Source organism: Egretta garzetta, unplaced genomic scaffold, assembly GCF_000687185.1.
Source record: "Egretta garzetta isolate BGI_Z169 unplaced genomic scaffold, ASM68718v1 scaffold447, whole genome shotgun sequence".
NCBI classification, from domain to species: domain Eukaryota; kingdom Metazoa; phylum Chordata; class Aves; order Pelecaniformes; family Ardeidae; genus Egretta; species Egretta garzetta.
Genome location: NW_009260397.1, coordinates 3,385,315 through 3,408,656, shown reverse-complemented (window position 1 = coordinate 3,408,656; position 23,342 = coordinate 3,385,315). Strand labels below are relative to the sequence as shown.

General features: G+C 40.3%; 1 protein-coding gene across 1 annotated transcript in view; it reads right to left on the bottom strand.

The window, feature by feature from the left end:
* The window catches only part of TMEM132C (transmembrane protein 132C), a 159,235-nt gene that overhangs the window by 9,686 nt on the left and 126,207 nt on the right, over nt 1–23,342 (bottom strand). Inside the window, exons 5-8 of the mRNA XM_009643173.2 lie at nt 18,470–18,613; nt 2,458–2,663; nt 1,706–1,979; nt 444–635 (exon numbers count right to left, since the gene is read on the bottom strand). Coding sequence (XP_009641468.2) covers nt 444–635; nt 1,706–1,979; nt 2,458–2,663; nt 18,470–18,613 — 816 coding nt within the window. The remainder of the gene's footprint in view (nt 1–443; nt 636–1,705; nt 1,980–2,457; nt 2,664–18,469; nt 18,614–23,342) is intronic.

The window sequence follows — 23,342 nt, the reverse complement described above, 5'->3', positions numbered from 1 at the left end:
GAAATGTATTTGGTTATCTTCTGCCTCTATTTTATAGCTTTTCAAAATATTAAATTGTTGTGACACTTAGAGCTTTGTGCTCTCTGGCATGGAAAACAAAGGCATGCTCATCTAGAAAACAAGGATCACTGTCCAAAGACTGTGTTGTGAAAATAACAGATGTTGCATCATTTTAAGTAAGGGTATTAAAAATGTAAATAATATAAACTTCAGTGTAGTCAGAATTTTTACTGCAGATTAAGTTCATATTTGCAGGGAAGAAATGAGAAGACAATTCCAGAGTACCAGTAGAGGAAAGCAATTGACACAGACATGGACTAAACTTATACTTTAAAGTCTAATTTCTAAACTTAGTACAAAATATCATCTGTACTTCATAAATTATTGGTAAAATATTGCTCCATCCCAAAAGGCAACAACAGTAAATATGGAGCATACACTACCTGCTTAGGAGTATGAAGCAGCTCCTGGGCAACGGTTGTAGCCACAATAGCCCGACTACTTGCGGCACTTGGCTGAAGAAAGAGTGAAAGCCCAGCCACCAGCTGGACTCCAAGGTCTGTTATGGTCACTTTGTCATCTAGCACAGTCACTGTCTTCTCTGCCAGGATGGAGTCAGACAGAGGAGACAAAACCTTTGGAGAAACACAAAAGAATCAACTTAGGAAAGGGCTGATCAATTAAAATAACCTTTCTTAAGGTCATCATCCCTTCTTGTCTCCAAAACTTTATGCATAGAAATGAAGTGACAGAGCACACTGAAAAGGCAGTCTGATTTCATTAGCGGGGTCAGAAAAGCATTCAATAGAGAGGTTATGGCTGAGAACATTGCGTCCAATACTGAGAGCTATACTATCTCACTATCTCAGTTGTGTTATTTGCATCATTTCACTAGAAGAGTCAATTTAAACCTTTTCCCCCCCTGTTATTCTGTGTCCCAGTATGGATAAGCTCATCAGATTTACTTCCCAACCATTTCATAGGGAGGTTACCAACATCTAGGATTTGTCCTTCACTTCTTTGCTTGGAAATTCTCATCCTCTTTTCTGTTTCTGATGGAACATAAAGGTATTAGGATATACTTCCCTCTAATGAAACTAAGGGCCATAATGCTATCTTTAGGGAACTAAGGATAACGAGTTCATGCACATGCTGTCTTCTCCACCTTCCCTATCTCATATCTACAGCCTAGATTAGCTATATTCACTCTTTGTGCATTGGCTTTAGTAAGGACTCAGCCAGGGCAGAAAAGGGATATGGTGTTTGCCACTTGTGCCTTTCAGGGTTATTAATCAGGTTGTATCTTTTTTTCCTGAATTAATGTTTAAATAAGTCAAAAGAAACCTGGCACAATCTAAAGATCTCTGTCTCAAAAAGTCAAAATGGTGCCCATCAGCTGACTGGTGGTAACCTGCATCCATGTGGGGCAAGAGCTCTGACTTCTCACTGAGCCTGGAAGTGCTGCCTCTCCTAAAGATCTCTGAAGGCTCTAAGGCTTCCAGCTCCTGGCCATACTGCATGCCTTGGACCACCTCTAGCTTGGATCACTGTCTTTGGGTTACTGCTGTGTGTGACACTCTAGAAGGTCACAGGAATGTAATGGGAAATTATCCTGTTTCAAGATAGCAGAACACTGTACTGGATTTATGCCCCCACACAGGTTCTCTATGGGAATGGTAGAATGTGGCAGTCCAGAGCACAGTACCTGCATCGTTGTCATTCCTACTTCCCGTCCGATCAAAATCCTGCCTTCCTGCAGCTTGGCAATGTGAGGATCCTCCAGTTTCATAAAATCCATCACCAGGTCTGTAATGTCAAACTGCCAATCTGAGCCCAGCAGGTAGCTCAGCTGACCCCACGGGCTAGAATCCTCAGCTACAAACTGTGTGAGGACTCGCACCATGGCATGCTGGTACTGCAGAGTGCACCCTCTTCCTTTCCGCTCATCTTCATCCTCATCATCGCTGTCTCTGGTGGGTCTTTTTTCATAAGAAAATAAAGCATAAAGAAATGTTTTCAAGAACATTAGTGAAAGCTAACAGAGTGCTAATGGAGAATACCCCCTTAAATAACAGCCCTCTCTTCTGTTTTTTTGGACCATTGCTGATTCATGGCTACCTAGCATGATGAAGGACCACACAAATGGACTCTACCACTTTTTCATCTAAGCTGGTATGTCTGAACAACAACAACTCTACATGTGGACCTTACCAGAGCACCACACTGTACTCTGTTGCACAGGACAGATGCACACACAGAAGCAAAACTCCCACAAATTTTAAAAGCTTTATTCTATCTGCAGATGTCCGGTGCAAAGCTGGGGATTCCAGTACTGCTGTTCCTCAGGGAAAGATGCTGCATTTTGGGTGCAGGTGCTGTGGCTGTTCTTGCTGAGAGTTAAAATCACCTCAATTCATTTTACAAAAACACCCAAGAAATTTAGCAACTCAAACCCACCTTTTGTTGGAAACAACTGGGACTCGCCAGCCTTTTATTTGGCTCAGTTCTGTGTCCGAAATGTCGATCTGAAGAGGCAGGCGTGGAACCCAGACTGTGATTTGCAGAGGAGCACTCAGATACTGATACGTGAAGTTCACAAGCGCATTCACCTTGCCTTTCATTTCTTTGCCATTGACAAAAACATAGTCACATCTGTCAGAAACCTAAGGTGGGGGAAGACAGAGAGAAAGAAGAGAAGGTAATCACTGCAACAAAACAAGCTCAAAGTGTAACCCTCAAAACCAAAAACAAACAAAAAAGGCTCCCTCCTCTTTATACATGTTAATGATGGCCTTTTACAGTGGGAGCACCTGAACACAAAAATCCTTCATTGGCTCAGAAGGCATAATTACACTGGAGGTGCCTGAAGACTGGATACTATTTATGAAGCTGGTGGTTGACTTTCGGTTTGTTATGCAGTGAGCCACTAGCAGATCACAGTGCTGTGGAATTTATAATGAGCAAGGCTCCTTCACAGCTTGGTCAAGAGGAACCAAACAAACCAAAACAAGTCTCAACGGAGGCAAGCAGCAAATCAAAGCTCTACCTTGACGAGACGTTCATCAGGGGGTGATGCTGCTTTCAGTCTTCAAGACAAAGCTGTCTCTGGAGTGGATTTCATCCACTGAAGAGTAACAGAAGTCTACTCATTTCCTCCACAATAAACATTATCTGTTTATAAATGTTTACATTTTGATTAAAGCTGTAAAGTATTTCTAAACACTGCAGTAGATTTATCATTAACATGTAAATGCTGGCCTGAAATATAAGCAAGCATTATCATAGTCATGTAAGAGTTATATCAGTAATCACTTCCTTAATCAATGTTGTAATTTACAGACCATTGAGTTTTCTCATTTATTACGGTACTGAGTACTAGTGATAAAATCACTCCTGAATATATAAATCATTAAGAGGGATGCAGATAGTATGAAGTGACTCCATGTGATAAAGTCATTGTCATATCTATTCCTAAAGGTGTCATAAATGTCCGGGGAAATCCTGTGGCACATTAATCATACATTAAGTGGCTTGCAAAGGGAGCTGTTACATTACTAAATGAGCTGGTATGTCTGCAGAAATTAACAGTAAACCCAGCAGATCTCTTCAACTCCTGCTCCTGCTCCCATCCCGTCAGAATTCTATTTCATCACCCATAATGAGTATCGTTAGTGGTGGCAATGCATCTCCCCACCTGAACATATATTTATATTATCATCTGCTCCCTTTTATCCCCACTCCCATTCCCAATATAATTTTATTCAAATGAAGATTATCAGCTGGAAATGCTTGTGTCCCCAGGCTAAGCAAACAGATGGATGTCCTCTGTGACCACAGATTCAGGAGCTAAACTGTTCCCAGTTTGACACACACATCCCGTTTGTATCCTCTGTAAGGATTAGGCACTGCTCACATTCTGGTAAAATATTTGATGGTGAGATTGCAAAAGGAAACTTCAGAGAACATAACACAAACATTTCTATGACTCATTCCCTAAGGGGGCTGTGCTGTAGCTGGGCTCTGTTGACCAAAACCAGCACTACGTACTCCAATACCTGACCCACCTGTCCATTTAGGCTTCTCCCTCAGAACATCAAACACAGGTTTGAAAGGCTGAAGGTGCCAGAAATTTCTTTGTGGTATCACTACGAATGGCATGCTGTATTTTTACATGTATTAACTTGAATAGCAATGCAGAAAGGGGTTTAGTTCGTGCTAGGCTGTTTCAGAATGACTGTTTGATTGAATCTAAAAGTACTATGCAGAAGAGGTGCATAATATATATAATACCATGCAGTAATTCAGAACTCTTTCCTAGATGGGCTGCTCTTTCTTTCTATGGTGCCATTGCATCAGCTTCACCCTGGGAGAGGAAACATGAAAATGTTTCTCATGAAAACAACTCCAAGTGCACAGGCAAGCAAGAGCTACATGTCAGGAGTTACAGCCTTGACTCCTGATGACGGAGGCAGTTCTGCCTAGAGCCCTATACAGCCACTAGGACATATTGGGGACATTCAGGTCCTGTATTTGAGCTGCTGATGTCTTGCACAAGCCTGTTGTCTCTCTGCTGTCTCAGTTGCATGGAAACAGGAATAGCCCGTGGGTGACTTGCCTCTGTCGATGCTTGGCAGCGTTACTACCTCTCCCCCTGAAGCTGCCTGTGTCTCTCCACTAGAGATGGAGACCCTGCCAAGTATCTTAGACCAGATACCTAATTCTTAGATGGCTTAAGTGAAAAAGAATTAACATCTAAATAATATACCACAAATTAATGTTACCTACAGGCACAACATCCTCAGTGAAGTTCAGGGTACAAAGAAGTCCTGGCTGACACAGACTCATAATTTCTGTCTTCTTCTGTAACCTCAGGAAAGTCAGTGCAACTCTTTCTGTCCATTTTCCCTCCCTGGTGTAAACAACGCAACCCAGGGAGCCTGGGTCAGCAACAGAGACCTGCACTGCACCTGGAGCACAGAACAACTTTTAGAGCCAAATGGCGAGTGAGTGAGCAAGTGCGCCTCGGGGAGAAGACCCTGTGTCTGGAACATTTGACAAAGCAGCCTCAGATATGGCTCTTTGTTCTTTAGCCCTATCTTCCTTTGAGCAGAAGCTTTTGGGAGGCTTGTCAAGAAGATCTGATTTAATTCCGCTTGGAGCAGTAGCCACTGCCAGCCTGAAACTGGTTCCATCCCATTCATTTCTATGGAGTTGATCCCAAAGACAAATGAATGAACTTTCTGAGTTAGTTGTACAAGTTGCTTATTTATGCACATAGTAAACCACATGCATGTGCTGATAAAAGATTTCTGGTAAGAAAAGATTTCTGATTCAGCCTGAGACTGACCGGGTCTGGTCTGGATGTATGATATAATATTATCTGAAGCCCAAAGTTGTCAGTAATGGAACAAATGCGACTGTTAGGGAAAAAAAAAAAGCCAGTAACAATAGTAGCAAAATTGCAATTCCTAAATGGTTCTGGGCTGAGATCCAATCTCCATCTGTATTTGTAAAGCTGCTATATGCCTTCATGGGTATGCGACAAACAAATGGCTAAACAAATATATACAGCATCCTAAGGAGGTGGCTGTTGTAGCTACCACACAGCCTTTAAAATTGCTACACGTAAATATTTATTACTGGACATGCATCAGCAATAGTGGCAGGTCTTTATGAGTTGCATTGAGAAAAACATTACTCTCTTCACCAAGTACAAGCATTGCTAATGTCCTTACACATGCTCTTTCTTCTGTTCCTGTACTTCTGATAAAGAGGTAGCACACAGAGAGTACAGGAAGAGCAAAGCTTACATTCTATTGCATTACTGTATGCATTTTAACTGTTGTGCTTTCAGGCATCCATTCTTGAAGCAACATTGATTGCTTTTGACAAAGAAAGGCAACAGACTTTCCAACTAGTGCTATACGGGGGGTGAAAAGGAGAAACTATCTCAGCATCTAATTCACAATGTGTGCATGCTCCTCGTATGTACAGGATTAAGGATACTCCTCAAGAAACGTTCAGTTAAAGCTATTCCACAGTCTACAGCGTCTGTAAGCAACACATTCCAGCTAAGCTCAGCTGTAGCAAGCTAGAAGAATGAGAGCAAGGGGGTTTGCTTCCCCTGCCCTTGTCTTACACAGTGTCACTTAAAAAATAAACACAAAGGATTTCTCAGCCTCAGAGAACAAATCCAGATGTACTGATTCTGCTACAATTTACAACAGCAGCAAGCCACATATAAGGCCTAATTTACTAAGCAGATGCTCCTCACAAAAAAAGGGTAGGGGTTATGTGGTGCAACAACAGAGCCCCTCAGCTCAGATTAACTCAGATGGAAATAACATCACAGTCAACTTGGTTTAGGAGTCATTCAACACAGACTTGGCAAAATTATTTTTATTTGTTCTTATATGGGGTCAAAAGAGATGGAAACACAGCACTGGTAGGGACAACCTAAAACAGTGTCTCATGGAATCATGGGGGAAAGATAGAAGGGAGATTAAAAAGAGTAATAAATTAAACTGGATACATTAGAACATTATAAAGGTATATTTGTTTAAGCATTTTTGATAGCTAAAAGTATCTCTGTTCTCCTCCAGGGTTTTGCAATGCTTCTGGAAGGTCCCTGAGCAGTGCAACGACTGGCTCTCATCCGCGAGGCCTGCCCACAGTAGTCTAAGGAAGTTTCTAATAGAACCTGGAGACGCTGTGAACAGTCTCCCACCTCCTGTAGTATTTATGCTTTTGCTGTGAAAACATCTTCCCTCTGAAAGTGCTTTTTATCTTTAGCATCAGAAGAAGTGAGAGATGATGAAGGGAAAGCCTGCTTAGCCACCACCTTTAAGTGATTGGGTTTTTTCTATTCTGCGTATCAGATCAGCAAGAAGTTTTGCATTTTAAAGAGCTTTCTGATGCTATTTCAGCAATTTCTTTCATTATTAAGCTGCATTCAGCTACTTTCCCCTTTTTTCTATTTTTCTAACTTCTCTCTCGAGATTAAAACTAAAATAAAGAAGCTAGACAGCAAAAGACAGGACTAAGCACAATTCCCTAGAGGTTTCTTCTTTGCCTTTTTTTCTGGCATTACATTTTTGTGCCCCTTTGTAACAAAGGCCATTGCCTTTCCAAATGACTTGGATAGATTCTCTCTGCAACAAATCACATTTTATTGAGCTGACAGAGAAAACTACTGCCTGGAAATCAAGAGAGAGTCACCCCTGAATCACTACCTACGGCACTATGTGACTTTGTGATCTGGGGAGTGAATGTACCTTTCCATCTGGTAATGAACACATTCGCTGCAGCAAATATTAAGGAGATTCCTAGCACTATTACCAGTCAAATGCAGAATCTCTTGGTCTTCCTTTATTTCTTTCAGATTAAGGTCTTGATCCCACCATGACCTCTGTATTGCAGAATTGCAAGAAGGGAGCATGAGCTGCTTGAGGTCACCACAAAGGATGGGAGAACACACTGCCTTGGGCTCTGCGGCCAGAAAGGGGCTGTTGACACTTCTGTAAGAATGTGGTTTGGTTTTTTTTTTTTGGTTTTGCTGGGTTAAATTCCACTACAGATTCTGAAGAAATCTTCATTCAATTACTGGTGGAGGCAGATAGTTTATAAAAGACAAATTTCATGTCAAATATAAGCCAAGACTGTCTTTCAAAAGATGGTGAACTCAAAACACTGTCTGTTCTGTTATGTATCTGTTGTACACAGGAGTGGAAAGAATGACAACTATAAGACCTAAAAATAAACGCGTGGTACTGACTCTGTGAGTCTAGTCTAGTCTAAGCTTGCTTATTCTCCTAGTGATTTTTTACCTCTGGAGGTATCAGCCCAGTCTCTGAAGGAGAGCTTCGAAGGACAAAAAGAGAAGTTTTTAACATGGCAATCCTGTCAAGTTTATGAACACTGAAAATTTGTGAGGCATCAGTCCATTTTCTAGGTAGAAGTCTGTGTGGTTTGTCCTTAATTAAACACCCCAAGGTTTAAAAAGTCTCAGAACTTTAAGACTGAACAGGAGTGAGGAGATACGATAATGGTAGATGTCCTGCTTGTATTCATCAGATTCAGAATCTTGTATTTTGGCATGTAAACCCATTTACCCATTTTTGTTATACTAATGTAAATGTTGCTAAAATATTCAAAGGTTACATAAATTTTTAAATATTTATGGAAGCACTTCTATGAGCAAGAAGATTTTTCCAGTAGCTCTTAAAGGAATCTCAATTTCAATGAAAAATATTACAGGATAATTAGTAATGAATAGCAAAGTTCATCACTTTTCAAATATACAGCAATCCTGGTATTTCAGCTAGTATCATCACTATTACGTACCAGAAGGGCAATTGAAGCTCGTGGAGGTTAAGCTTTGTGAGCAAAGTCATTCATTCCATTAAGGAATGCAGAGCACCACAATGACTTATCCACTGAAAATACTGACACATGATATATAGAAAATATTAGACAGTGATAATCATTCCACAAGCTTTTTGGATGATCCTTTAGAATTTTGTAATATTCATGTCCTTGCTACGGAATTTCTTCTAAGGTTTTTTTTAACAACATCCTCTGTAGAAAGGGAATTATCCTCTGTTACATTCTACAGGTTTTGAGAGACTCTATATAGCCTTGATTCCAATCAAACACTATGGTTTTATACATAAAAGAAATCCTATGCGACAAGCACATTAGGTGATGGCAACTGCTTCATAAGAAGAATTTCAATGCCTGGCTGCATAATCCTGAATAATCAATAACCTACTACTGGAAAATGAAAGCTGTCTCAAGGCCCACGCTATTCATTTTTTCATGTTAAACTGTTTAAGCCTGATGAGAGTTAAAGCTTCAGACCCGAGCTCTTCCGTCATCTCTGGAATGATTTTTACAGCTTTGTGACACTGTTAGAGCAGCCTTTCAAATGGAAGCATCCATTACAGGAGCTGCTAATTGCTCGTGTGCCTTGACTTGCCAGAGCCACCCCTCGTTCCCACTGACTGCGGCCGGAGCTGTGCTCAGTGACTCAGAAAGTGAAGCCAAAAGCTCGCCTCACAGGGTGAGCAGAAAGGTAAATACAGGAATGTGACTTAATACTGATGAGACTGTCTTCATCTTAATAAATGAAAGGCTGCATTTTTCCCATTACGTGCAAGAATAACCCTGAAAGTTGTTCTTACCTATGACCCACCAGAAGAAAAAGAATTTATTTGTTTCTTGAAATAGTTGAGGAATAATTCCTGCCGTTCTGGAAACCGTGATGAGGGAGCAGGGCAGATATTCCACTTTAGTAACTGATTTAAGCCTCTTTACATTCTGCCTCTCCTAAACCTCACTGCAGTTTTCAATGGGTAACATGGCTTGTGTGCTGGTGTTGCTTTGTGCTTGTAACCAGCTGCCACATTCCAAATGCGGTTTCAATCCCTGCGATCAGTCCTCAGGCAAAGTTCCCAGCAACCCACACTAATAACACAGGGATCGAGCCCTGGGCACTGAAGAAGAGAACTCTGTAAAATCAGGGCCATAGTTTAAAAGCAATTTGGACTCTCTCTGCTGAGAAGGGTCTGCGTTTTTAGTATCAGCAGCCAGATTAGCAAAACTAAGTAGAAAACCCCCAAAGCTAGAGACCATTTCTTAGGGAAAAGGCTGTACATTATCTAATCTCATTATAAAGATTTTGCTGGCAGCTTTGCAGAGCAGAGGCAGTACATTTAACTAACTGAACATCATTCACTACGACAGAACTGAGAGAGTAAAAGGGGCACAAAATGCCAGCTGAGACTGGAGGGCATCTATTTGCTCCCAGATGACCAGCTTTTGAAGCTGAACGGTAGCTGCGCTGAGCCACAGGAGCTCTCTGCAGCTAGCATTATCACGTAAAACAAAATCTGTCTGGTTTTGTGCACTCTCGAGTCAAGTAATTTCTGAAAATGGGGCCGAACAGTGAGTTTGGCTTCTACTCGCTTGGGATATGCCAGACTATATATGCAGCATGGCCCCAAATATCTCACTTGGCAAAGCAGGATCACAGGCTGAACGCAGGGACTTTTAATTCCATCTACACACTTTGGGCAGTAGTTGCACATTTGAGAACATCACAATGCTTGTCATTTGCTAACTGAATATGTATCTACAAATTCACAACATGTAAGTTACAGCTATTGGCAGAAAAGGAAAGGAGAAGCAAACCATCGTTTCTTCTGACTGTATTACTCAAAAAGGTCTGCAGAAAACTGCTTAGCTTCCCATCATATCTATAGCTGTCACAAGACTGATGTTATTTCTCCCATTTACTTTCCTGGTCTTGATCTTGCAGCTTTGAAGTTCATTTTAAAGCACTTTCTGTGGAACATGAGGCACTGTTACTGCCACTCTGCTTTGATTTTTCATTTGGGACACACAGGTTTTCCATACTGACCCCACTAACGCAGATAGTGAGCTGGGTGGAGGCATGAGATGACAGGGAAAGAAGTCTGCAAGGATAAGGTTTAAAAGTTTCTTTAGCTGCCCTTGAAATTTGTGCATTTTATGTGATGGCAAGGTATTTACAACTTTTATTGCTGAATTTAAGTATCGCAGACCATGTCAATTTTGAGTTTCAATTTCCACAGAGGCTGACTGCTTGGGGAGAAGTGGTACCCAGGAATGATATAACACCTTCTATGAAAGCTCCACATATTGCCGGCCTATATGCCATATTTGCATCTGACAGAAGTGTGTGGTAAAGCTTCATTTTTCTAAAGCTCTTCTGAAGTTTTTCCACTCTACTGATGTATATTGATCCCAGTAAATCACAGGACTATGAAATATATGGAGGAGGGCAAGGAGGTGGACTTTCTATTTGCATTTCTGTTCAGAATATAACATATCATATTAGATTTACCAGAATAAAAGCCTACAAAGTCACAGGGCTTCAGAACAGCAAAACAAAGGCATTTCCATGCTGTGACTTTCCTTCAAATTCTTAAAGCTTTTCAGTTTCACACAAAATCACAGGAACCCATATTATGAGAATAGGAAAGAGAAGCCATCAGAGAAATAGGGTGCTGGGTTTGGATTCAGAAAGAGATAGAGTTTCTGCTTTTGAGGGCTTTCAAGGCTGTATAAGGGTGTGGTGAGTAGGAACTGTATTTGCAGTTCATCAGCTACCAAACATAAACTTCAGGATGGTGGCCCTTGGGGGGTATTTGCACCACGCAGTGGATGTGACTGAGATCCCACGCTTGTTCTGAGCCTGCTGCTGTGTCCCTACAGCCCCATGCAGAGACCCTCGCTCAGGACGCAAAAGCAGGGTAACTGTGCTGGCTCTCAGTGCGGTGTCACATAGACTGAGCTTTCTGCTCCTGATTCCGGAGCTAACCAAGGGAACACTTGAAAGCCTGATAATGAACACATAGGCACCTTACGAGGAGTAGTCCAACTTTTCCACATTCCTTCCAGAAAGTTATTACAACTACTTTAATTTTTAAAATGAGAGTACTGCTCCAATTTTGACCGTGTGGGCTGAAGTACCTGAAAGAGGCACCAACCCTGCACAGTGCAGTGGAGGAGGACTGAGAGTAGCTGCTGTTGTTTCGATTGACCACTCCATGCTTTCATCGAATCTTGCAGGACTGCCACAAAACCACAGAAGAGAGCATTACGTTGAAGTGACTGCACAGAATACAGCCTGTCCATATTTGACCACACTGGATTCCTGGAAACCCCATCTAGTGTGACTTTTCATTTCTCCCTTTGTTTTATAGGGTTGAGTTAGGAATGAGGCTTGTTTTAACCAGAAGTTTATCCACCTACTCGTTATTCAGCATGCTCAGCTCTACAACAATTGCACCTAGCTAACAAATGCCAGATAGAGTTTTATTTGACCTAAGTAAAAAATGAGCGATAAATCAATTGCATTATATTCACTGTAGGAGCTTTTTATTGGAAGTTAGTGTTCTTCCTCGATCACAATAGCTGGTAGGAACAACCAGTTCTTTCTAGTCAGCCCCTTGTTTTTATTTTCTCCTATAACCCACACTAAAAACATAATGCGAAGCCCTAAATCCTCTGAGTCTTGAAGGCTTTGCAATAAAGCCCCATACAAAGAATATACGTGTATGCTGAAGTGCAGAAATGCAATGCGAGTTTGGACACTTACCCTGCTGTACGCAGGGAAAATGTGACGTGCCCATGACATGCCAGGGTTTCTAATGGGACAAAATCTTCTGAAAGTCTGCTTCCCCTTGAAATCACCATCTGCATCACACTTCATCACAACCCACCACATCGTTATCTGCCTCCAGATGCTGCTGGTAAAAAAGCACAGGGAAGAAACCTTAGATGCCATGGGAAGATTTGTTTTGAGCAGACTTAGCTTTCCTCTGACAGATACTTAAATTCTTGTATTTTGGCAGTATCAGTAATAATATTTCACTGAACCAAGTGCAATTATCTCCAAGCTATGCTTAGGACCAGAAGCACCCATTCTTTACAAGACCATTTCTGTAGCACTCATCATGTAACACTTCAATTTCAATAGGAAAGGACCAGATCCTGAATTAGCCCCATGGAGAGCAACACACCAGATATTTAGGTCCTTCCTTAACAATCTCAAGTATTTCCATATCCTTTAGATCTGCAATGCACCAGGTAAGGACAGGCACACCCTGATTCCCATTCTTCATGCAGGTTTTGACAGACCAATGTATTTTGGCACTAGCACTTTCTTTAATGTAACACTTCACACCCTTCCATCACACCAATGTTTCTGTCATCACCCGTCCCCATCTCACCATTCCCCAGGTGCCTGTTCTGCTCTCTCTCGGTTGCATGCCTGCAAAGTTCCAGAGGATTAGGGACCAGCTGAGCCCTTGCAGTAAGTTGACAAACTAGCAGAAGCCGGTGCTGCAGCAGGACGCCGTCCCCAGTCAGGCCATCAGCTGTGGGGAGAAGCTGATCCCCATTCAGGTCAATATATGCACAGTGTGGGGACCCCTGCTCTCACTAACAGAGTATCAGCCTTGCTTATGCGTGGATAACCACACTTTTCTAGGTAGAGCTAATATAAATAAAGGGCAAGATGATTTCCTTTACTGGCAGAAGCCTGCTTTTGAATTATGAAGTCTGACATCCAGCCCCCCGTACCAAGAGCACAAGCGATCGCGTTGCCCCAGTATACAGCCACTGATGCAAGTCAGAGTATCTTACTACTTGGTGCCTAAACCATATGATGAAAAGACATCCATAGACACGTAATCTTATATTTATTAAGATTTTTTTTCTCTGGAATAGCCATGGTACGTTGATGAAACATTAAGGAGCCTGCGGGACTGTCCCTATACCATTAAAATTTCAGGGTGAGCTTTCCTGATGGCTTTCATCAGTGCAGCACTTTAATGAGCGCAGGACTGAGGCTTAAGAGTTTGAGTCTTTAATAGCTGGCTCTAGCTCAGCCACTCAGCTTGGAACGGCATTCAGCCTATTGGCAGGAAAATGCATAACAACTTTTAATAAAAATACCTATGGATGCTGCTAACTAGTGGTTCCTCTGCCTGTCAAAGGGAATGCTGTGTTTCTGTATCTGGCTTTAAAACTCATTTTAAGTTTGGCTAGTACTGGAAAGTAAGGAAGAACAATGGCATTTCTTTGTAGTTAAATAACAGCTGAAGAGGTTGAAGCACAGCTATTTGTATAAGACTGGGTATTTTAAGACAATAGCAAAGTATCATCTAAATAATGAAGTGCTGATGACTTTTCCTTAGTAAATAGGGTCTTGTGATTTGGTTCCAGATATACAATTTAAAAAATAAATTACTACAATTAGTACACAACTATTTATTTATCTCTTATGAAAATGTCCATCTGTCAGCTTCCTTACTGGCAAACGGAGACTTTCCTACATCACCTGTTACATAGCATCCAGACTGGTCTTTGATCTGAATAGATTCACAAATGAACAGCAGACATTTCAACATGAGCTTGCATCTACTTGGTATGAATTAATTTCATTTCATAAACCGTTCCCACCACAAACAGCAAAATCTCTGAAACATTTATGAATCCTAAACGACTATTTCATATGAGTATGTTCCCTGGTGTCAGCAGTATTCACAGTAAAATTACTCATGTGTGTAAATGATTCCTGGCCTGGGCCTTTAAATGAGATCTGTAACCTTGACAGGTGTCTGTAAGTCCCATCACTGTTGATACCAGCAGTAGTTCCAGCCTTTCCCAGCTATTAAGCTAGAGTTTAACCACAACCCCCCCTAGCCAGATTTTCAGCCCCCAACAGTTCAGTGCTGCTTTGATCTGGGATTTTGTTTCAAGTTACTGTGATAAGAGGGACAGCTGTGACACTGTCCTGGATTTTAGCTCCTAAGAGAAATTCCTAACATTCCTGCAATGGCCTTTACCTGCAGTTAATGTCTCCTTCTGCTCATCAGTCCCAATGAAACCAAGAGCCCAGTGTTTATTAACAAATACTGAGGGACACCTTAAGGGTAAGATCCGTGTTTCTGTTGATGATGGTGATGACCACAGCAGCTGCCTGTGTGGACTAATATAATCTGAATCCATGTTTTGATCTGAATACATCTCAAAGCTATTAATGCCATTAAAAAATAAAAAGAAACTAGTACATAAGGTCTTTAGAGTATGGTTCGAGTCAAATACACTGAAACTAGTATCCAGCTTTATTTTACCAATTATAAATAACAGCAATACCATAAGATTATAATGCCATGTATACAGCATTCCCTCATGTAGCAGTGGGATAAAAGCTAGTCCAAGAATGATTAAATACAACCCCAAAATTTTTACAGTAGCTTCTGAAACACACATAGCACTGAAGATTTTTGAACTCAGGTTATTTTAATGGAAAAAATATCCTCAAATTTGTAAGCATTATCAAGAGTTTTCAATCTGGAAATGTCACAAGCTATTGCAAGTCTCCTGAAACTGCTGCTTTTCACAGCAGGAAGCTGCATCTGTTCTAGCAGCCAGGTGACCCGGGAACACGCAGCAGTATTTGCTCTTCAGCAAACTGTACAAAAGCACCAGCAAAAGCAGCCATGTTCCACTTGATTTTCCAGGAGACAAAAAGGAGCCTACACATGCAACTGCAATTACTATTAATGGATCCAGATATATGGATCCTATTGGTAAATTCCAGCTTAGCAAAGTAAAATTTGGCTGTTGCTTGATTTTTAGTGCCATCATAAATTTTGTGTCCACTTTTAAAAGGTTGGACCACTGTGTGAAGGTCCAGAGCATTCAAAGACTTTTAAAGTTCATGAAATCAACTGTAAATTTGGAAATAAAGAGTTGAAACCATGAGACAATAAAAAAAGTAAAAGGAGTCAGCAGATCTGTCAGCAGGTTGAGACAGGACACAAACTGTGCACTGAGCTGCCTTGAGACCATGCTTACCACTGGGGAAACTATTACCTGTTACTTGCAGGTATATCTTAGATTTAGATTTCCACTGGGCTCTGTTACTGAGAATAATGTAATTGCAGCCAAACAGAAGGCACTGTAAAAATTAATATAAATAAGCTTTTACCTGATGGCCATTCAAATTGCTGGGAGAAACATTACCTTTAGCTCTTTACGTGAACAATACTAATAGACACTTATTTATTTGATGACTAAATATTACAAGCCAAGTGCTAATAGGCACCAATCATCTTCAACTTCCAGCCTAACTCTGGATGTTTGCCTGAATCCAAAGTTATCAGAAATTCCATGCAACTGAAATCAAACAAAAATATCTGTGTGAACCTCTAGATGATGATATGTCTAACTATTAAATAGCTGTCATCAATAAAACCTTTTTTTTTTTCTTAGTTTGTGGTTTAAATTAATCTACAGGCTTTCATACCTGTAAACATGTTTTGGTTGTGTTATGTTTGGCTACAACAGCGATGCTCAGGTACATGAACTGTAAACACACGCACACATTCTTTGTTGAAGATACCATGATCTTCCCAAGAGATAGAATTTGCAATGACATGACTTTTTTCTTTTTTTTAAAGGGAAAGGTTACTAAAACAGTATTTTGCAGAGGATGATGATATATCCAAAGAATCTACATAAAAACTTGATGGGGAATTTCAAAATGAATTAAGGATTAAAGGCCTTTGTGCTCCATTTGAAGCTTTCTTAGTGCTTTTTAAAATCAGAACCGATAAGAACATGGCAATTTGACTTGAACCCCAAATTTCATTTCCCCATGTAAAGCAATTTCCTGGAAACTGGAACATTCCGGATGAAAAAAAAAAAGCACTTTTTCCTTCATGATGAAACAAAACCTTTTTGTTCAAAGCGTTTCACTGAACTCTATTTTTTAACTAGCTGTATGTTTCATAGCAGCTAGCACTGGTGTCACAGATCCATTCCTCCAGAGATTCTACAGGTATTTCTAAATACACAGAAAAGAGTTTCTCTATTCATGTGAGCAATTTCAAAACATTCCTGAAGAGAAAGAAATTACACCTGAAAAATTTCTCCAGTTTATCCCATTAAACACTGTGTGTTAGCCTCCAGTTATTTGTTTCACTTGAACTTCAGAGTGGCTAGACAGAGAGGCTTCTAGAAGCCACTTAAAAACGTTCCGATAGTGCAAACAGGCTCCATTTTAAGAAACCCTTTTAGTGGAGATAAATTATTTCTGTAGAAAATAAGAGAAGAGCACAGCAGGGTCCCAAGTGCTAATCAAAGGACATAGCGTTTCGAGAAAACATTCCTTCCAAACAAACTGTTGGAGAACTGCAATAGTCCAGGCTGTACTGCAATTACTGCAAGAACACTCTCTTTTTTTGTAAGATTTGGGAATTTTATTTCTTCCTGATCCATATGCTTCAAAGCTATAAAACCCAGAAGTAATTTTTGCAGAGGGATTTTTATTTGGGAAATCATCGTGCTGTCATTTTCTATGCATCATCCAGTGATGTATAACAAATGCCCACCTGATGTACTTTTTTCCCCTGACCTGAGTCTTCCTCTGAATGGAAGAACTTAACACTGGACATTTTGACTGCTGGAAAGAAATCTCCACGGGGCTGGAATTATTTGGTGAAATTTTGTGATCTGTTTAAGCAAGATGGTTAATCTGGAAGCTCACAGTAGTCCTTTTCTGAATTTGTTTTTTTAATTTGTGAATGCTATCTTGTATTTTTTCTTACTCAGGAATGTGGTTTCCAATAAGGTTACAATCCCTAAACTAAATTCCAGCTATTACTTTGATTTGCAGTTAGGTGGCTACCTTAGGAAAAAGGTTAACAGGAATCCCTTGAGATTAAAAACTCTAAAGCATCTGATATATGGGAGCACTTCAAACTCCAGCAAACTGGAGAGATGTGTTTGGCTCTGAAGGATCCACTGAAAGCAGAAAGCTTCTGTAGAAGTCTTCTATAACGGCTTCATTGGTTCAAAGTGTGTCTATCTTTCCCACCTACTTGGTTATTGGTATAATAAATGCTTCTAGATAAATCCTACAATAGTGCATCAAACTGCTGGATCCTGCAAGTTCACACGAGTTCTATTGTTTTCCATGAACCTACAAACTGTACTGACTGTAATACAAAATGCTGCAGCATCACTATTTGTATACTATACCTCTAAGAGGGCTGATAGCATATTAAAGACACCTAAATAATATCATCACACCTAAAGAATATCATCACAAAGCTTGCTGCGTTATATGCCGTAAAATCACATAATATAATAAAATCCCTGTTCAAAAGAGCTTATAGACCAAGGTAAAATCACCCTTGCTTAAAGACCATCAATGTCCTGTGTGGAAAGTGCAACGGGATTCATGCAGAGCATTGCCTTTCTACTGCCTCCCTGCACAACTGTGAATTTCCTTCAGGGCTTTGAGTACATACTCACAGCAGAAATAGCTGTGTTGCCTTAAGATGATGTTACCCCACTGGTGTTTGTTACTGTGCGACATTAAGCTGCTAGTGCTAAATTGATGGACCGGTCATGTGAATGCTTTCTAGCCACTTCTGTTCAAAATCAAGTTGCTAATTCAAAACAGCTCTCAGCAGAATGTGAAGTCGAGCAGGATGACTTTGCATTGCAGTTGCTGGGGAACGCTTATCCAATCCATTCCACTGATGCAGCTGTGGAGGTGATAATCACAGCTGGAAAGGTGATAAGAAACATCTGGAGAGGCAGTACGAACAGCAGAGCTGTTCTTGCAGTGAATGAACTCTGTGCACAGAGGACTTGAGGTGACATTACCAAGCCATTTTAAAATTAGGACACAAAAATTAAACACTGAAATTCTACTGAAATTCAGTGTGGTGGCTGTTCTGTTGCACCTACCTCTCTCTTTTCTTAAAAATCCCTCTCCTTACGCTTTTGAAATAGCAGTACAATTAATTTGCAGGAGTTGATTCAGCGGTTATTTCCAGGCTATTATCCTTTTGTGTATAAAAAGACATGAAATTTCAGAAGCTGATACATGGCATTAACTTACTTTAATGACGTCTTCATCAGAGGATTTGCACTCAACTGATTCAGAGATGTCTGTCACAGCACTGTTCTCCTCAATGGAGACCACTTTGATGGGCACTGCCACTGTTTTTCCTGTAAGAATTGCGGTGTTCAGGATTTCTGTGTCCTGTAAACAAAACAAAGCACAACGCAGTTCAGAGACAGCTAAAGAGATTTCCAAAAGGCAAGCATCAGCTCTTTAGCTGGACATACATTCAAGAAGGATGCATTAGTTCGCAGTGGTTCATGATCTAACCTCATCTTCAAATAGTTGCAACTTGGTAAAACATAGCAAAGCCACAATTATATTTTACCTGCTAAATAAAGAGTCAGCTGTGTTGCACGCTCTTGAGTAGCAAGCAAACTGACTGCAGCTAAATCCAGTCCAGGCAGGCACACATCACAGGTAGCTTCTCCTTTTTAAGTGTGGAGCTTTTCCCAGTATTTACCTTCCAAAATGTGAGTTTAGACTTTTTATTGATTGGCAATGTTTGGGACAGGATACAAGAGCCTTGAAACTAAAAATACTGGTCTTTGAATCTAAGCCTATGGCAAAGACGGGGCCTCTCTGTGCACTTTGCATCTGGAATTGTTTCAAGATTATTTCGTTTCCTTTGATATGGCCAATGAAGCAATGTAAGGAATCCAGAAGGAGTTAGTGATGCTATTAACTGCAGGGAAAGTAACGAGGAAATCTGAACTTGGGTCGTGGTGGCAATGCGCCTTGCAGGAAGCTAAATCTTCTAACTCCTGAAGTGTTTCAGCATCACCATATTCCCCAGATTCCCATGCAGGAAGAACTTCAAAGTTTTTCCCAACTTTTCAACTTCCAATTCTAAGCAGTGAGTAAAATATTCAGCAAAATCCTCAGCACCAAATTTATGAGGACTCAGCCACTGATGTCAACAGCAGCAAAACGGGGCACTGATACCATCGATACAGTTTTCAGTTCAAGTTTAGTGAGTTTGAAATCTAGGTCAGATTTTCTTTTTGTCTTGCAACTTGTTATTTCTCAGGTTCTCCTACAGCTCTCATAAGAAAACCCATCAAAGTTTAAAAAAAAATTAAAAAATGAATGTTGACTGTTCTAGAACAGTAAAAACCCCTAAATAATTCCCGTGGCATATATGAAAACAGAGCTACCCAACACAGTAAATCAGAGCCAGGTTTATAAATAACATTACTGGAAAGTCTAAGGCCATTCCCAGGATTTTCTAAGGTAGAGACCACCCCCAGCCATCCCCCATACAAATTCTGCCTGGTACCTGGCATTTTTCAGCAACAGAGTGCTGTATTGAAATGCATGGCTTTTGGAGCTTAACTTCTATCATCCAAACTTGAAAATTTTATTCAAAAAGTATTTATTTCCATGCACTGGTATTTTGATAAGTCCAGGAACAGATGCAAAGGAGTAGATCTCAACATTTGTGAAAAAAACCTCACTAACAAACCCAACTACTCTTCTGTCTGCAGACTTCCAAAGCAACAAGCATTGAACAACCCACATAGGTTTAACAAAAAGCAGGTTCAACATATTTTCTGCTGTGTATTTGGTTACTGCAAGTGCTGTATGTCCTTTGAAATTAATCTTTTGCCTCAATCCCTTAAAGCCTTATTTTTTGTGACTCTGAGTGTTAAACACTGTGAACTAAGGACTCCAGGGCAAAGGAGCAGCAACAGAGCTTGTGGAAATGACAGGACATCTTTTCAGGCTATCTCAGCTCTATTTTGAAATTATTCTACTCAGATCCAGTTATTCCTTAGCAACTGATATGTATTACTGATAGAGAAATCAAATTTAAAGGGACCGGTTCAGAGGAAGAGAAATCCCATAAACAGAAATGAGTTTCAGATACAAAACATACTCTGTGGCTTGAGGATTTACCCGTATTTGCATTTAATGGTAATTTATGAAGTCCAAGACAAATCAGAAAATCATGTACACACAAACCAAAAAAGAAACAAGCCCTGCACCATTGCCAAGAAGATAAAAACAAAGACCTGATTATGCAGTGAGGTGAAACTTTTGTGCCACAAGCAGCAGAGTAAATTAATCATCCAGGTTTAACTTGCAACGAACTGCCTGGGAGTCACTAGAACTTCCTCCAGCTCAGCTTTGCTCATGCCTGCAGTGTTGATTAATCAGTGGCCTCAACATGAGGTCAAATATTAAGAAAAATGGGGTAGAAGGTAAGCAGGAAGCCCAGCAGACAAGACCACAAGGAGCTCTGACCCACATGAGGATTCCATGCCCCTGATTCCCCAGCCCTGCATATCACCAGGAAAAGGCCGGCTCTGGCACTACCCTGGGTGATGGCAAGACCGCCAGTAGTATCATTCTAAATCATGTTTGCTGCACCACCAGGCACAGCTGCAGTTAAGCTCTGAGCCTACACCACAATATTAAATAGAACTGGCTCCAGTCCTGAGCCCTGGGGAACTTGTGACCAGACACCAACTGGATTTAACTCCATTCACCACAACTCCTTGGGCCCAGCCACCCAGCCAGTTTGTTACCCAGTGAAGAGTACGCCCGTGTAAGCCGTGTTCCCTCCACCCCTGTATCTTAGTATTCTCTAGTTTTTCAAAATGGAATGATTACACAATAACCTACGTATCCTCTATTCTAAATAACGCTATTCTGCTTCACCCATCTCAAATAATACAATCCTTCCTCAGTGGAGAGAAGAAAATTATCTATACCTTTAAAACGGAAAAGCCTGACAGGCAAATGTGACTGATATCCTTGCTTTCTGCACTATATAGTGCAGAACTGATGTACCACTTGTTAAGTAATAGTCTGTCACTTCTGTTTCTCTTTTTCCAATAGGTCATTATTGGTGTATCTGAATTCTAAGTGGCTTTGATATAAAGCCATTATTACAAAGGTTAAGAAACCTTTTGAAATTTCCCAAGACCTTTCTAGAGAGAAGAGAGAAAATTTGGCTACTGGCAAATTACCAGTGATTAGAAACCTCAATCTTCTGCCCTTTGCTAATGGTTTCATTAAAGGAAGTAGTGTGCATCTGAATGAATTTATTTTGATTAATTACTTCAGAGATGCATCTGCTCCAAAAACTGTAAAAGGCTTCATCAGTCATGATAAAGGGCTACTGAAATTTTACATCCCTTCTCTGTAGCCCAGCATGAACTTCAGGAATTTCAAATTCATAATGTGCGTAAAGAAGATGGAAACATATTGTAGAAATTATCTAATGGCTTCATAGCTAGGTCCATTGCAATCATTAGAGATCCTCAACACTGGGAAGCAATTGGTAGCCACCTAGCTACAGCTTTGAGCAGATGGAAGCCTTTGTATTTCATCTCCACTGAAAGCAGTCATAATTTGTTGGTATTACACAGACTAAGAAATACGGAAGTATAAGTAATTAATATGTTACACACTATGTTAAAAGCACTTTTCAAATCTGCCTCTTCTCTTAGTAAGTGCCCGATGCTATTCAACTGTGATATTTAAAAAAAACCCACCAAAGAACCAAGTCTTGATTCTGTTGTGTTTTTGTTTAGAACTAAAATAGAAAAACCTGTGTCCTATATCCCTGTATATGGAAAAGCCTTATGGCAGAACTTCTGCCACCTCTGTGTTTCCTTTATATTGCTGCAATAAAGCCAAAGGCTTTAATGTAACGGAGAATTGACCCATTGTCTGCACCCATACACAAGCTGTTAGGGAGAAAACTCTAAATAACGTATGAAAGGATCCATGGTCCAAGACTCCTCAAAAGCTGGACTGCAACTCATAAAAATAAAAGGAGCTTAAACAGATCTCTGTCTGTCTGTCTGTCTGTCAGCTCTGCAATACCGAGCACTCTGACCATGCACCACAGCCAAGCGGGCTCTGCTTCAGCACCTGAACCCGTTTCCCCTGCATTGTGCCGTGTCCTGTAATACCCTCGATAACCCACTGATAAGCAGAAATAGCAGGTGAATCTTTAATGATATGTCAAACAACATTAACAAAACAATTGTTCTCACATCAGAACAGGAAATACAATAGCTGATATAGGTAGTGATTTTTATGTTTTATTTTTAAATGCAATATACTATCCTGTTTGCAAGCTAATTTGGGAGTATACAAACAAGCTTACCGAGAAACCTTCAGAGAGACTAAGAACTCATTTAAAATGTAGGCACTTTTCAAAAATCACAATATCTTGGCCATTTCCACATTCTTTAATTTTTAAAATCCCCCAAGAACTAATCTACTTTCTGTGCAGGCAGCAACTAAAGTTTTAAAATCAAATTTATTTTGTGTGGCAAAAGACTGAAAGCATCTGATAGCAATGTTTGGACTTGTTCCCAATAAATTCAAAAAATGGGAAAAGTAGTGTAAAGTAAACTGAAAAAAACAGAAAGAGGATGAGTTATAAGCAAGCATCAATATCCAGGTTGGAAAGAAGTTTCTGTAAGTGTATTACACACTCTAAAAAAGCAAGGGCTGTCATTTCCAAAGTTGAAATGGAAGACTACCACATAATTCTCACTGACACAGGAAGGAGATTTGAGCTCTGAACTTCTTTGGAAGCCTCAGACTGTCTTTGCAGCGCAATGACAGGATCCCAACATCTGACATATTGCAGCGACAGTTGGTTTTCTTGTATGAAAAACTTCCTACAAACTCCCGATTAGGGTGGTTCTTTCCTGTTACCAGGGCATCCCTTCTATGAATACAGCATATGAAGGAAATCATTACTATTTAAACTTATTTAATCAGCAAACTATAGCATTAAGGAACATTTTTTCTCATTCCTCTAATGGTTAGAGGAAGACTCTAGCGGTTAGACATGAGGCTCTAATCAAAGGAGACAGTCAAAAGCAAAGCATTGAATTGTGTC